The sequence below is a fragment of the Glycine max genome, chromosome 10 (assembly GCF_000004515.6).
Source record: "Glycine max cultivar Williams 82 chromosome 10, Glycine_max_v4.0, whole genome shotgun sequence".
Lineage (NCBI taxonomy): Eukaryota > Viridiplantae > Streptophyta > Magnoliopsida > Fabales > Fabaceae > Glycine > Glycine max.
Window position 1 is genome coordinate 46,273,673 of NC_038246.2, and position 16,849 is coordinate 46,290,521.

Sequence of the window (16,849 nt, forward strand, 5' to 3'; positions counted from 1 at the left end):
TATCTTTAGACTAAGTATTTCTATTGGGGAGAGCCAGTATGTGAGCAGCCACACCTTCTAATTAGACTCTTGCTTTTATTAACTGTTCAATTCAAGTTAAAGAATTTTATGTGTATTAATTAATATATTTACTTCCGTTTGTTTTATTTTTATTTTTAAAATTTTAAATATAACTTAAATTTATATAGTTTATCAAAATCTATAGAATACTGATAAAGTACGATTAAACATAGTTTATCAACATTTTAATTTATAATCTTCAAAAACATCTTTTTTTAAAAATAATAATTCTGAAACGTACTCTAATGATTAACCCCGCGCAACCATATGATGATATGAATGCTCTATAATATTCTTGTCATCATGCAGGTCTTTAAACAAAAAAGTGTTTTATCTCTCTTATACACTACGGCACAGATGACATTATGAGTTAAAGGCTAGGGTGTTTTTGCCAATTAACAGTGTCAATAATTAATTTTCTTTTTGTTCAACTTATAGGTATGTTTGAAAAGAAACAATTTATTTCGAGAATACTAACAATAGTTAGATGGTGACTTAAAAAAATAAAATAAGAAGATGGTTCTTAAAGAAAATTAAACACTTACACTTCATAATAATTTGTTGAGATGTCAATCATTATTTTTTCTACTTTTTTTTATCCGTTTATTTTATTTAATTTTAAATTTCTACATCTTGACCAAGTAAGTCTAGATTAATTGATTAAACAACATAGTATATGTGAGTTTTATATCTTAACCAAGTAATATATTTAATTTTTTCTAATAAAAAAGTTTTTATATCTTAATGACTTAATTATTAAAAAAATTGCTATAACAGTATAACTTGTCAATCGTACAGAAGTTTTGGTACAATTTAAAACTTCTTTTATGTTTTTTTTTATATAAAAGGTAAATTATAATGTAAAATGGTTTAATTTGCATGCATTTTTAATGTAATTTTTTTATCTACATATTTAATAATATTTTATTCTATCGTTACATCATATCAATGAATGATGATAAGATAAAAAGCCAAGACTTTATTAGATGTTTTTGTAAAAAGCATAAATTAAACTCAATGTAAAAATAAATAAATAAAAACAATTTTTTATAAAACAGTAATTTCATGTGATGCATGAGCCACAAAAATTGTTTCAATTGATAAATATTTTTTGAAGTTTGAGACTTGTCTCTTCTGACGAATTCCGGTCCCCGGGATCCAATCACAAACTTTTTATTTTATGGATAAAAAAAAGAAGAATTTATGACGCAGGGTGGACGTTGTGTGATGCCCATTATTCCATTCCATCTCATGATCAAAGAGAGACTTCCATGCCATGCCATCATCACTTCTTTATTTTTCATTTCTCCGATCAACAACTTTAAAACCACATCGCTGGAACTTCCATTTCCGGTGACCGGAAAACCCCATCACCGTCGCCGAAATGGGAACCGTTAACAACACCGTCGACACCGTGAATGCTGCGGCCTCCGCCATCGTCTACGCTGAATCCAGAATCCAACCCACCACCACCGTCCCGGTCCCTCTCTCTTTCTCTCTCTTACTATTTCTGTCACATGTGCTTGTTATTACATTCGTGTGTATTGTTGTTGTGCACGTTGCTAATTGCTTTGGTTTCGTGTTTCATTGTTCTGTTTAGTTCGGTTACCGAGAAACGGCGTGCAATTTGAGATCTTGGGCTTTGTGTTCTCTCTCTCTTTTTTCTTTTTTTTCCCCACTTTCCATAGTGATGGATGAATTGAACTATTTTGAAGGTCTTGGCTGACTTAATGGTGGAGTCGAAATTTCTATTCACCTTTTTTCTTCTTTAAATTTTATATTATTCTTTTTTTTTGTGGCTCTCAAAAAGTAGGAAATTAACGTGCGGACGTTGGGTGTGCCTTTTTTGCTATCTAAATCTAATTATGAATCATGGTAACTTTGATCTCACTTGGTTCTTCAGTTCAGTGTGTTTGAGGAGGACCTCAATCTAGTTAGCCACATGTATTATCTTACATAAATTGCAATTCAATTCAGTTCAATTACTACTTAGTATTGTTATGCCTTGTGCCCTGCTTGAAGGTGATTTGACACTGACCTTTTCATTTGCAAATTGCAACTTAGTAGTGTAAGGTTTCCATGAGCTTTTTTGCCATGCCTTTGCTGATGATTTTGGATTTAATTCTTGAGATAGTGTCATCACAATGACTTAGTTCTAAGGCATATTAAAAGACCAAAGTCAATAATGATTATCTGGGACTGACCTTACTTATCTGTCATCCTATCCTATGCTTCTCATCCAACAAGCTGCTATATTCATGTTTCAGACCTTTGATACACATTCAATAAGCTTTCTTCAGCCTTTATGACTGTGGTTTCTTGTTAGTTCTCTGAAACTTAAGTTTGGCAGACTAATTAGAGATAGTTGAATTGGATTTGTGTTTGAAGTTGGCAATCATTAACTGATAAGGGGATTTTTTATTTTATTTTATTCAAGGCTTCAAGCCATGCTTTTTTTGGTGATATTTATTCCTTTTTTACTTTTAGCATCTGCTGATGTTGTTACTAATATACTGTCAAAGGTTGGCGTTCACATTTGGGTTTGGGATGCTTATTGATCCTTTGGATACTAATGTATATGGAATGCCTGGTACTGTTTATTAGCCAATATCTTTGGCACTTTGACAGGCATAGCGAAATGAACATCTTTCTACGGCTTTCCTTACAATGGTTTAGTGGCATACACTTAGGTACTTAGCAATTTGTAGAAGGCGACAAGTTTAGATTCCCCCAGTGTATGTTGATTTGCTATCATAAAAATAGATGTTCTTTTTGTTGTTTCCTTGTCACAGCAATTTCTTCTCTTTTTGGCAAAAGTACTTTTTCCTGAAACATTACACTATATTTAATTTTGGTTTTTAGTATCTTTTTTTCTTTCTTTCTAAATCTCTTCCTCAAACTTCCAATTAATTGGGAATCATTTCGTTCTAGAGTGTATATTTAAACAAAAGACCTTTCTTGAGAGGACATTTAACTTGGAACAAAACAAGTTTTTAAAATTCAATGTTTAACGAATAAATCAACATTTAACACCAAGAGAATGTACTTTAGGCAGCCCTGTTGAAAAAATTAGATTACATCATTACAATTGAAAAATGAATTCATGTTTTAATTTGGTTTCAATTTTTGATGTAGATATGTTTCTTCATTAACTGCAGAAAAAACGCTGGGGAAGCTGCTGGAGCTTATGTTGGTGTTTTGGACCTCATAAAAACAGCAAGAGAGTGGGCAATGCTGTCCTTGTTCCTGAACCTGTTGAACCTATAGGCCCAGTTGGATTTCATCCTGCTACTGCTGCACCAAATCCTTCAACTGCTATTGTAATGCCATTCATTGTCCCTCCCTCTTCACCTGCATCTTTTCTCCAATCTGATCCTCCATCTGCTACTCAATCACCGGTTGGATTATTCTCCCTCAGTTCTCTCACTGTTAATGCTTCTGGTGGACCTGCATCCATTTTTGCCATAGGCCCTTACACCTATGAGACTCAGTTAGTCTCGCCACCTGTATTTTCTACCTTCACAACTGAACCATCTACTGCTCCGTTCACTCCACCACCTGAATCTGTGCAGCTGACAACACCATCATCCCCTGAGGTGCCATTTGCTCAATTGCTGGCATCTTCTTTAGATCGGAATTGTAAAAGTAATGGTACAAATCAGAGGTTTGCATTATCCAATTATGAGTTTCAGCCTTATCAACAATATCCAGGGAGTCCTGGCACCCAACTCGTATCACCCAGATCAATCATTTCTACTTCTGGCAGTTCTACTCCTTTCCCTGATAGACACCCAGTTCTTGAATTCCACAAAGGGGAAGCACCAAAGCTCTTGGGCTTTGAAAACTTCTTGACACATAAATGGAATTCAAGGCTTGGATCTGGGTCTTTGACGCCAGATAGTGCAGGGCAAGGTTCAAGACTAGGTTCAGGATCTTTCACACCTGATGCTGTTAAGCTAGCTTCACAATTAGGCTCTGGGTGTTTGACACCTGATGGTTTGTGTCAGGACTCAAGGTTCGGTTCTGGATCTTTGACACCTGATGCTGTAGCACCAACTGCTAGAAATGACATTGATATAGGAAAACAGATTTCTGAGGTAACATCCATTGTGAATTCAGAGAATGAGTGTCAACCCAAGGCAGCATTAGTTGATCACAGAGTTTCATTTGAATTAACTGGGGTAGATGTTCCACGATGTCTAGCAAATAAATCAGGGTCTTCATTGCTTGGAAACATGTCAGGGTCTTCTCAGGGTACACTGGTTGAAGACCCCGTTGACATAGAAAAGATACAAAAAAACTCCAATAGTAGTTGTGCTTTCTGTTCAAGGAAAACTTCAAATGCTTCAAATGATAAGTCTTGCAATTCTCCTGGAGAAGGAGCGGAACAGTGCTGTCGAAAGCATCACTCTTTTAATTCTTCCAAAGAATTTAACTTTGACAACAGAAAAGGTGTTGTTTCTGATACTCCTGCCAATAGCTCCAATTGGTGGACTAATAAAAAGATAGTTGGAAAGGAAGGTAGATCAAGCAACAGTTGGACATTCTTCCCAATGCTACAGTCAGAAATCATTTAAAGATTTAGTTCATTGCAATGCGACTTAACCAGTAAGGTTGGGAACAGAAGGCTTTGGATTGCAGAATCATTAGCAATACTAGATGCATATCTTGAGACACTGCTCTTAGTGCAGTTGATTTGCCTTGAGGAAATGGCAGTAAATGGATAGGTGAGTGAGAGACGACAGCCGTTGTAGTAGTCCCTTAGGATCCAAAGTAGAATACAAGAGGGGCAAAGTTGGTATGGACAAGTAAAATGGATTCTAAATTCTGATAGAGCATTACCTTAGTTGCAAGTATACAGGGATAGGGAGTTACAGGTAATCTGATTTGTGGATTATTGTGAGTCTGTGACATTTAATGTGCAATAATGAGAAGGAAAAAAAAACTCTTTTTGCCCTTGGGTTATTGAAAGCTTGCATTTTTTATGGAGGCTTAGTTGTAGGGGTGGCTAGAGGTTTGTGTCGATCCGAACTAAATCGAAAGGAAAAATATTTAGGTCTGTTTATACCACTGGACCACTAGATTGGTTTAAATTTTAAAATTGCAAACCCGATTATATTGGTCCAGATATTGGATCTCGACACATGAAACTTGACTTAATACAACATGAATATACACCAACATAGATAATTTTAAATTTTTGTGTTTATAGTTCTACATTTTTTATTTTGTGTAATTCTATATATTTGTCTTCTGAGACTATTTATCTGTTTTCTTTTTCATCTGTTTATTAGCGTTCTATTTTTCATTTTTTTTTTAAAATTATTTTATTAAAGGGCTCAGTCAACCGATCCTATCTAACATGAATTTCGTTTGAGTTAAAAAAAAATGAATTTTTTCATCTAAATTAAATCAATTAATATTGATCTGTTTAGATTTAAATGTTCTTTATTCGACTCACCCATATCCACCCCTTCCTAGTTGCATGCTCTGCAATAGTTTCATGTTCACTTGGTGTTTTGGGTGGGTTCTCTGCATACAGCTGTTTCTACATGTTTACTCTTTTCTCAATTAATTTGTACCGTTAAATAATATGCTGGGATGGGGAAGTTAGACTTTCAGCTAATACAATCTGCAGCCAAAAAGGGAGAGGAATGGATTCCCTGCAGTCAGGAAATTCCCGTATTCATGCATTCAGTTGATTGCAGTCATTAAATATAGATCAGATCACTCATAATTTATCTTGGTAAATTTAATTCAAAACATCAAGGTTCAAATTCACAAATGCACGTGAATGCAGAAAATCTATTTCCGAAAATAAAGATGAAAAATTACAGTTCTGTACCCATCTCATCTGCCACTAACTAGAGCATGCCCTCTATGGACCAATGTGCTGCTGGAAAGGCTGCAACAAGTTGTTCTGGCTCATCATTTGGTGGTTAGTTCAAACTTTAAATTGATTTCTCTTTTCAACCCCATGAAAAGGAAACTGAAAAGGTGGTTTTATACTATTATGTGATGGCACGAGGGAGGGGACCCCTGTAGTGCCATGTACTATATGCTGGCCTTGTCTTTGTTGCTTCTTCTTGTTTTGTTTTCAATTTCTCGGTCCACAAATAGTTCCCTACAGGAAAAAGGTTTCGCTTTCGTTGCCAAAATGAGAGAGGTGGTTGCCTGTTTCGTTTTCTACAACCTACTCAATTTAACTTCTCTGTTGACTTTATGTCTCTATCTTCTTCAATTGCTGTGAATAGCCTTATTTATGGTGAGCTTAAGCAGCAATAAGCATTGTGAAACACTGGTGGAGTATGCAGTAAGCTGGACATGAAGAAAACACGATCCTTTTCATATGCTTGTCATTTGCACTATACTACTACTACTACTGTAAAAATGCTTTTTTAAGCGAAAGAGAAGGGAACAAAAAAATTAACAAAAGCGGACGTGATCTCAATTAGGTTAGCACCACCAACGCAATGCCTACCATATGAACCTCAAGAAATACATTAAACCAAAAGGATAGGAAATACGAAATCATGGGGGAACAAGAACCAAACCCATGAGGCACCAAACTATTTGAACCTATAATTTGGAAGGCCAATTCTATTTCTGTAGAACTCACGAGAAACAAAATGTGGGAGAGTTCCACCACGAAAAACCTATAATCGAATTAGCATGAGAGGCTAACAAGTCTGCACAGGAGTTGTCTTCTTTGTAAATGTGGCTAACTAAGAAAACTATGTTTCTAGCAAAAATATTTATTGTTTACCGGTAAACATTTTGAAGCATTGACCTATTTTGTAATGAATAATTTAAAATACTTATACAATATATTACTCATCTTCCTATTCACTGGATAAAAAAGTTTTATTTTTTACATTTTAAGATTTTAAATGCATTTTTTTTATAAGATATAGCAAAATAAAAAATCAGTATTGAATAATAGAATAAAAATCATTAATGAATAAAACAAAATGCATTAAGGATTAAACAATAAATCCATTAATTTGAAAAGTATCAAATTAACGAAAAAAATCTATACAAAAAACTACGAAAATAAAAACAGAAATTAATTTTTATTCTTCTTCCTTGAGTGAAACATTTTTTTTTAAGGAAATTAAGGTTTCAAAGGAAATCTGTTCCATTGCCAAGTATTTGCAGGTAGAGTAGAACACCGATCGATATTCTTTAATGATGCAAAGGTGGCGACACTTTGACCATTAACTTGACAGACTATGACGGGTTTAACAAGTAAGGAGAAGGACAATTTCGATTGGTGTTCAAAGCGATGATGCCATTTTTGGGTAATTACAAGGGTTTGAGAGACTCTCAGACAACAACAAGAATATAAAAAGAACTAATTTGATTATTTCATGTTGATTTTTTAGATGCATCCAACCCAATGAGCATCGATAAACAAGATGCTTGTTCTGGATTAGGTTTGAGGCTCAATCTATCCAAAAAGATAACTCAACCTTAATCTGCAAAGTCTACCCAAATTGCAAAGTGTTAATTGGAGAATTTGAAGTCAACACTATAACCTAAGAATAAGGTTACTACAATACACCTAGGTACAATAGAATCTACTTTGAACTCCAGTAAACTAAGTGTGTGTTTGGACATCTTGCTGAATTGATTTCAACTTCAAAAAATTATGGTGCATAATTAAAAATTTACAATTAACAAAGAATTGCTTCACTATAAACAAGAAAAAAACAATTAATTTGACATTAACATACCGCATATCCAAACAGGCTAAATAATGTTCTACTTTAAAATGAGCCAATATTACTTCTCAAAGACCCTGCCCAAGTGTCAAGTAATCTAACCCATTTAAGACATCTTATAAATACATCTAACATCAACAATGTTAAACAAAAATTTATTATATATATCCACTATACTAAGATTGCCTCATTGGAATATACAATCCCTCTCTACATGATTAAACTGCACTAAAAGGAGGCACCATTGTATGTACAACTTAAACTCAGGTTCACAGAAGCTTTACCTCGGTCATAGTCAGATCCAAACTTGGTAAAAATCAACCTTGAAGTCAGACACACAAACAATACTCTTATTTGGTGTTCATGCATTGAGTTTTATTGCATTTAAACCATTTATGAAATGATTCAGAAAAACAAAAAGGTTCAGATTAAATTTCGCCCAATTCAAAGCATGACACACGCATACTGGGTAATGAATGTTTTTTTTCTTTCTTTTTCACAATGGCATCAATGAAATTGAATCAAAGACCTGATGCACATTATCCAACTCCCCCGCTATACTAACTCTAATGGATAACATAAATGTATGAAAAATTGGAAATAAGCAAATTTTAATGAGGACTTAAAAACGAGACTAGGCAACTAGCAAGTTTTGCACGTGTAATTTTAAATATAAGTAAAATAGTAAAAAAATTAATTAAAAATTATATAAAAATAATTAAAATATAAAATTATACTACTCACTCATACTCAAAAGAAAATATAAATAAATGATCCTATTTTGTCCTATGGTCAAGTTTAATTTCAAATAAATGATCTGATCGAACAAAATTCCAAATTAGATAAAAACAAATTTAAATTCATCTTAACTCATTTCTTGCTCAAACCCTACTTTGATCTCATCCTGTGACTGTGAATCTCACTCGCAGGCTACACGACACGGTGCATTAAAATGCTTTGTTGACTATTGATTGTACTATGCAGTGAGAACAGAAGTGCCAATTACAAATCACAATTTTGAACTTTGGCACCTTCTTCTACTTATAGTACTCACACACTCACATCACTTGAGAGAAAGAAAGCCACCGAGTTTTGGAACCAAAAAAATAATTAAGGTTCGTTTTGCGTGGCCTCTGGTGATTGAGGTAAGCTCCAATCCAATTCTCTCCTTTCATACATTTTGCCTATACAATTGCATTACAATATGATGTTTCTTGCTAATGCATTGATAAATTATTTTATCTTTTGTGGGAGATTTTCATTATAGTGGTTCTCTTTTATTTTAATTTATCTTATCGTTTTGATGCACCCACCAGTCAACACTACCACACCCTTTCGCACTTCATGGATCTACCAATAAACGCTGTAATGTGTGTTAATTAGGACGTATGTTTGAAGCTCCACATTTGAGTCTGTGATGGGTCAAACATGATTTTTTGTATTGACCTAGATGTTTGGTTGTGTATTGAAAACATGATTATGTTTATTTAAAATCAATTTTTTGCATTGAGTATGTGATTATCTATTTTTAAATATTTGTTATCTAGATAAAAATTATGCTATAACTCATTTATGTTTATTTAAAATCAATTTTATAAAATCACATTGATTCAAAATTAATTTTACAAACAGGTATCTAAACACGTAGTGGCCTTGTCTCCACCATACTTCAGCTTCATGCACCTTTTGCCTCCACCTTCAACACTGACAATTTTATCTCAAACAGTTTTTTTTTTATTTTAATTTATCTATCTTTGGAAATAGACGAAAAAATAGTTTATTTTTATTTTTATGTAAAAAATATATTATTAACTAATTAAAAATTATTTTAAGTACAACCTTTAAAGTAGTTATTATAAAAATTAATAATATTATCATATATATAACAATTTTAATAAATCAATATTAAAAAAATCTTTAGAAATTCATACATTTAATAAAAAAAAATATATTGTAATGATCAAATGGAACAGTGCACGCCCGACAGGCTATCCCTTTCCCACCCGGATCTTATTTCTTCAAAGCTGTCTCTAAAATAATATTTCATCCTTAATATAAATATGTAAAATTAATTTTATAATTTAATTATTACTAGAGTAGAAGTTAGAATCTGCACCTCAAAATTAATTTATTTATTTCTGTCAATATTTATTTATAAAATATTTAAATATATTTAAATTTTTTAAGTCACACAATTAACTTTGAAGTAATTATTTTGAAATCAATTATTGCCTTAAATTTTTTTTTAAAGTAATTATTTTAAGATGAATGCTTTAAGGTATTTTGGGGGTTTAACATTATATCCATACTATAAATTTAACCCATTTTATGGATTAGTTATATATTTAATGTTTGAAATAAGTATTATGTAATAATATGTACCCATACAATAATTTTCACTTTTATTTTATTCTTTTTTATTTTTTTATTACATCAAATCATCTATTCCATTTTACATTTTTCTTTCTTCTTTTTACTTCATACACATTAAAAATGAGGTATATATCTATCATTGTTCTATTACTTATAATTAAATTTGATTTTAGTCTTCTATTTTTATTTCTTATAAATCTTACTATTTTTTTTAAATAATTCCTATTGGCACTTAATGGTGACATTGACATACATCTAATCTTATCGCATCAATAATTATATTCAAAAGTAGCAAGAGTCACGCATCAATAAATAGTGTTGAATTTTTTTAAGGTGATGAATAAAATAAAAAAAACATACATATTAAAACCATACTTTACACACCAACACGTGGTTGGCTAGTATTGAATTTGATTTTTGTAAATAAAGTTTAGAATTCGAACAGTGGATAAAAAATATAATTAAAAAAATAAAAATTTCATAAAGATGATTAATTATATTCTTTGATGAATCTCGATGAATAATTTGTACTAAAAAATGATTTTGAAAAGAAAAAAAACATACTTTATATTTTAGAGATTTATTTACTTCATCAGCTGCACCAACCATTCCCTCTTCGTAGTGCCTGGAGTTTAGATTTTACATGGTTTCATGAATTACGTAGGAACACCAACCCTGTTTTCTTTTGATACAAAAGAAGAATAACAAAGAAAAAGATGAAGAAGAAAAAATCCACACGATCACGAAATAAGTAGAAGCAATCATCTAACAACGAAGAAAAACACGAGCAAGAAAAGACTGCCAAGAGGCAAAAAACTCTTTAACCCATACAGTCATATAATTAGTTTGTGGTCCAATTTGTTAAAATAAAATAAAAGTTAAAAGGACTTGTACATGATAGTATGATACTTGTACCTCAACTTGTTTTCCCTTTATATTTCTTGCGTTTTCTTCCTTTTTTTTTCTCTCTTTTATCCTGAATAATATTTTTAAATCAATTCTCTAACTAGGTGTTGTAATTTTTAGGAGTGTTTCAAAAGACACATCTCCCACATTGCTTAGTTGAACATTGTTTCTATTATTTATAAATTAACTTGTTTTAAAATATTTTAAAGTGACTAGTAAATGACATGAACTTGCACGAATGAGATCGAATCTCATGTGCCTAATGTTTTTGCAAATGAGCAAATCTTCCTGAATATAGAATTTGCATTATGAATCAAATGATGGTTAATAGAGGTCCAATTGAAACAATTAAAAATGTTATCTTCTAGTTGACAGTGGCTCTATCCATCAAGTTTCTGCTTTATTAACTCCAAGCATCCAATATTTGGTGAAGGACAGATCAGAAAACAGATGAAACCTACTCTGTTTCGCTGCTCTGATTAATTTAAAACACAGATAGTTCAATTCTCACGCCATGATGTGAAAACGACATGTTGTATGGTCTAGAGTTACTGAGTTAGAAGCATTTATTCTATCTTTTCCCACTGTGCAAATGAAAACTTTCCTAGCAATTTTCGTCATCAATCTTCTACGGTGTCTATCTCTTCTAAGTTTATATATAGAAAATTCTAATTAAGCATTAAACTCAAACCCATCATGCAGAGCACTTTAAATCACCGCCATTTGTCTCTACAAACAATGTCCACTAATTAAACAAAATGTTGGAAAAAGAAAATCATGTCCTACGGTAAAAAATAAAGTCAAATTAAATAATTAAGGGATAATTCTTACCCTTTCAACTTGTTTTTATAGTTAAATTAAATCTAAACTCACATCCTAAGATAATCATATTTAAAATTAATTTATTTTTAACCAAATGTAAAACTTAAATTTTTCGAACGACACAAGTTTCTTTTGTCTATAGCAAAGTAATAACAAGTTTGGCTTCAGTCCATCTAATCAGTACTAAGTAATATATATTTCTAGAGTAATTATTGAAGCTGAAGATTATTAAAATATCAATCATTGTAGTTTGAAGACCGACCAGAGAAAACAAAAGAATATTTTATTGATTCTTCGAATTATTGTGCTTGCGAAGGTAGCAACTGCTTTTCAGTACAGTTAAATAGAGCGGAAAGAAATGAAAAATTTTAAATTAAAGTGTAAAAATATAAATTTTATTTTACTTATTTTTCACTCTCTTTCATTTTGGATCCGGTAAAGAAAAAATAATTAAAAAAATAAACTAAAAATATATTTTGAATTAAAATAAAATAAAAATATCTATCTCACATTATTTTACTATTCATTTCTACTATCTTTCCACACAAACACAAACGAACATTTTGAATGAACTCTTTTGTGATTTACCGTCCATGGTGCATGTAATATAATAGTAGTATAATAATAGAATATATGGTAACATTTTACCATGTGGATGTGATATAGTATGAGTTGACGTGCGTGGGCCTTTAAAAGACTGAAGAGTGCTTCAATTTTGTTTCAACCCGAGGACTCACCAAGATATTCCTCAACGTAATCCAATATTCCTATCTAATAGCTACCAAGCTATTATTCTGTCATAAGAAAAAGAAACACACAAAAGAGAAACAAGTTGTTAGCCACAGCAAAAGTCGATGCTTACTAGTCTTAGTTAGGCCTCAGCGTCAGTTCATGAAAACTTTTGCTTTTATAGGTAAGATTTTTCTTAAAGGAGGGGTGGCTGAATTGTCCACTCTTGTTGTTTTATCTGAAACCTTACAAATCAGGTTTCTTTCTCAACTTTGACCTTGATTTTGTGCTATTGGTAAGGTGACACGATTGTTTATGTCTTTGTTTACGTGCTCCACTTGCTTAATTGCTATTCTTTAAAGGTTGAATTTTCACATTTCAGGAATTTTGCTCAGGGAGGATTCTTGTTGTATTGTTGCTGATAGCCTAGAGGTGGAAGTTTTAGTCTTTGGTTGGAACTAGTTGTTGGCTTTGTTTAGTCACAACAATGGCACTGGCTTCTGTTCCAAAAGTGGTGTTTGGTTTAATTGCATTTGCAATCTTTTGGGTGCTAGCAGTTTTCCCAGCTATTCCATTTCTACCTATTGGGAGAACTGCAGGGTCCCTTCTTGGTGCCATGCTTATGGTCATATTCCAAGTTATTACTCCAGATGAAGCTTATGACACAATTGATCTTCCAATTCTTGGTCTTCTTTTTGGGACAATGGTTGTGAGTACTTATCTTGAAAGAGCAGACATGTTTAAGTATATAGGGAAGTTGCTGGCTTGGAAAAGTAGAGGTGCAAAGGACTTGCTTTGTAGGATTTGTGTTATCTCTGCTATCTCAAGTGCTCTTTTCACAAATGACACATCTTGTGTTGTTTTAACTGAATTCATATTGAAGATTGCAAGGCAGCATAACCTCCCTCCAACACCCTTCCTACTTGCCCTTGCTTCAAGTGCTAATATTGGATCCTCAGCAACTCCAATTGGCAACCCTCAAAACCTGGTTATAGCTGTTCAGAGTAAGATATCATTTGGGAATTTTCTGATTGGTATTCTTCCTGCTATGGTGGCAGGAGTTGTAGCAAATGCTATAATTCTCCTAATAATGTTTTGGAAGTTGTTATCTGTTCATAAGGATGAAGAAGATGCAGGTGCAGAAGATGTGGTAGAGGAGTATGATTCCCATCGGTTTTCTCCGGCCACAATGTCTCATTATTCATCCTTGAATTCTCAAGAATGGAGTTCCCATCTTGATGCTATTACTGTTCAGAACTCTCCTCAGGTTCAGATTCTAAGAAACCGGTCAATTGCAAATGCAAGTGAAAGTAATGGGATTTCTAGCAACACTTTTGATACTGCAAGAATCTCAAGTGTATCAAGGGATGGAACAAATGGTGTGGCATCTATGGCAAAGGAGGAAACTAGCCCTTCAAATTCGTCAGCAGGAGTAGATACACTTATTCCCCCTTCAGAAAGAAAAACCAATTTTATCATAAAATGGAAAAGGGTACTGTGGAAATCTTGTGTTTACATCATCACAGTTGGAATGCTGGTTGCTTTACTTCTAGGTTTAAATATGTCATGGACTGCAATTACTGCTGCACTTGCTCTCATAGTTCTTGATTTCAAAGATGCTACACCATGTTTAGAGAAGGTCTAAATATTCTCTTTCTATTTCTTCTCCTTGAAATACTAATTATGCTTCTGCTCAATATTTTACAACCTCTCAGTAGTTTTTTTCTTCCCTTGTAACAGGTTTCGTATTCACTTTTGATATTCTTTTGTGGAATGTTTATTACAGTGGATGGCCTCAATAAAACTGGAATTCCAAGTGCTCTGTGGGACATAATGGAGCCCTATTCTCATGTTGATCGTGCTAGTGGAATTGCAATACTTGCAATTGTCATACTTGTCCTATCAAATTTGGCTTCAAATGTACCAACAGGTAAGTAGACCGTGGATCTATTCTACTGACAATAATTCACCATTTGTTTTCTGTTTGAAGCAGGTTGGTCTTTCAATGTCATGGGGATTTATTAAATTGATTCTAAAATCTGTACTCTTCATATTCGCCAAGAGTTGAATCTTAAAAGGTTCTTGATTGCACACTTCAAAGCAATCAAAGAAATGCACGAAATAGTAGAATAGTATTGTATAAAATGACAAATAGTAATTCACACGTCACTATTGTGATATAACAAACAAGAAATAGTTCAGGTTTTTTACCTTCAAAGTAATAAAAAAAAGATAATGAAAGATATGTTTCACAAATTTGACATAATTGTTTGCTCCTCTTAAGTGAGCAGCATAATTAGCTTTCTTATAGAATGGTACAGTTGTGATCTTGTGAACAATTGTATACAAGGAAATATTGGTACATGACTTGTTGAGGAAAAGAGGTGAGAAAATCAGTTTAAGTGGTTCAGACATTTGAAAAGAAAACCACGAGGGGCACTGGTAAGGAGAGTAGACTGCAATCTGCATAGTCTTTAACCCTTTGAAAAGGGGTAGAGAGAGAGACAAAGAAGGACATGGAAGAAATTATTAAAAGGATTTCATAGTGAATAATATCTGAGAATTTGATTTTTAACCAAACTTAAAAATATTGTGTGATTCATGCAATTGACCTCTCCTAGTAGGATAAGACTATTATTGTGGTTGTGTGGACAACCTTGATTGTCATTTTCTTGAAAGTGAGCATTTAGAATTGCCATTGAATTTTTATACTGCATGTTGTCTATGCAGTGGCTTCATAATGTTCAGAACACATATTTCCTTAAGTTGTCACTTACTGCATATTCATTCTATTGTCATTGAATAATAGGATTTATATTGTAAAAGCGTACAACATAATAAGATACACATTAATTTTTTCTAAATTGATCATTTTGCACTTTACATCTTTGAAAAATGAATGAATATATCTATAGAAGATATGTAAGTTAAATCTGAATGATTCTTAATGAAATTTAACCAAATCATATTATTCCCCGTAATCAAGAAATTGTAATTATCTTTAAAAGTGGCAATTTCCTGAAACCAAATAATTTTGGAATTTAGTTTTCTATTTTGATGAATATCTATTATTTATTTGATGGGATTTTAATTGTTTGTATTAAGAGACGTTTTTTTTCTTTTTCTTTTTTTCTGACTTATCATGAGACCAAGTATTTAAGTTATGTATGCATCAATTTGTCTTCAAATCACAGTACACCTTCACCTACTATGTGAGATACTTAGTCAAACACAAATAGACAATAGTAGAGATTTTACTTTCGTTTGTTTCCTGTCATTTTCTTTTTGGCTTGATATTATCATAAGCTCAAGATACATCTGCACTATTCTATCCATCATTATGAAAGAATTTGGATCTTATGATACATAACTGTTGAGTATTGACTAAAATTATCTTGCATGTATGTTGTTATCTAGTTCTCTTGCTTGGAGGAAGGGTAGCAGCCTCAGCTGCTGCAATTTCCAAAGCAGATGAGAAGAAGGCATGGCTGATATTGGCTTGGGCCAGCACCATATCAGGGAATCTCTCATTGTTGGGATCAGCTGCTAACTTGATAGTGTGTGAACAGGCGATCCGTGCGCCAAACCTACCATACACATTAACCTTCTGGAGTCACCTGAAATTTGGCCTTCCTTCCACAATCATAGTCACTGCTATTGGTTTGACATTCATAAGATGATATGGCATTTGGCTGAAAAGGGGTCTTGTTGAAGATATTTGAACAACATGAAAGAATGAAAAACCAGTGTTCATGTCAATATGTTTCAACTTATGGATACACTATTAAGAAAATGAATGTTGATGTTCTTTGTTATTGATAGTTTGTGTAAAATAAAATATCTGCAGCTAGTTGCCAAGTGATGCTTTGAAATTCAGTAAAAAGGGAAAGGAAAGGCAAATTTCTAGTGTTAAATAATTGAATTTTACTTGTTCCTTTTTTTTATTATTATTTTTCCGAGTTTTTTTGTTTCTTGATATTTTTCTCAGAAACATTTTTAAGCTAAGCAAAATTGACAAGGCAAATTGTGGATGGTTTTTCTGATTTTATAGTAACTTAAAATCTTGTGTCCACTTTACTTGTCTAATTAGATATCATTAATTGAGAAAATGAATGTTGCTAACAAAAGGAGCTCAAAATTTATTTATTACAACGAAAGTATGAACCATGATTGATAAAAGTGATTCTATGATTCTGCGATACTTTTAACAAGGAGGTGGGCGGCTGAAGACAGGA

At 32.6% G+C, this 16,849-nt stretch overlaps 2 protein-coding genes across 7 annotated transcripts; both read left to right on the forward strand.

Annotated features, from left to right (window-relative positions):
• Nucleotides 1-1,257: 1,257 nt before the first annotated feature.
• On the forward strand, nt 1,258-5,257 carry LOC100798631 (uncharacterized). Of its 3 annotated transcripts, none has more exons than XM_041005914.1 (2): nt 1,258-2,795; nt 3,219-5,257. In XM_041005914.1, the coding sequence occupies exon 2, from the start codon at nt 3,384-3,386 to the stop codon at nt 4,635-4,637; it is 1,254 nt and encodes a 417-aa protein (XP_040861848.1). In that variant the 5' UTR covers nt 1,258-2,795; nt 3,219-3,383; the 3' UTR covers nt 4,638-5,257. The 3 variants fall into 3 exon arrangements, with proteins under 3 accessions (XP_040861848.1, XP_025979945.1, XP_006589528.1); XM_026124160.2 differs by having other exon boundaries at nt 1,258-2,750; XM_006589465.4 differs by having other exon boundaries at nt 1,259-1,540.
• Nucleotides 5,258-8,793: 3,536 nt separating this feature from the next.
• LOC100781849 (silicon efflux transporter LSI2) lies at nt 8,794-16,528 on the forward strand. 4 transcript variants are annotated; one of them, XM_006589467.3, is made up of 4 exons: nt 8,794-8,929; nt 12,997-14,253; nt 14,355-14,544; nt 16,032-16,528. In XM_006589467.3, exons 2-4 carry the CDS (start codon nt 13,102-13,104, stop codon nt 16,292-16,294), a joined length of 1,605 nt encoding a protein of 534 aa, XP_006589530.1. In that variant the 5' UTR covers nt 8,794-8,929; nt 12,997-13,101; the 3' UTR covers nt 16,295-16,528. The 4 variants fall into 4 exon arrangements, with proteins under 4 accessions (XP_006589530.1, XP_003536455.1, XP_006589531.1 ...); XM_003536407.5 differs by lacking the exon at nt 8,794-8,929 and adding an exon at nt 12,565-12,798; XM_006589468.4 differs by lacking the exon at nt 8,794-8,929 and adding an exon at nt 12,581-12,871.
• The last annotated feature ends 321 nt before the right edge of the window (nt 16,529-16,849 follow it).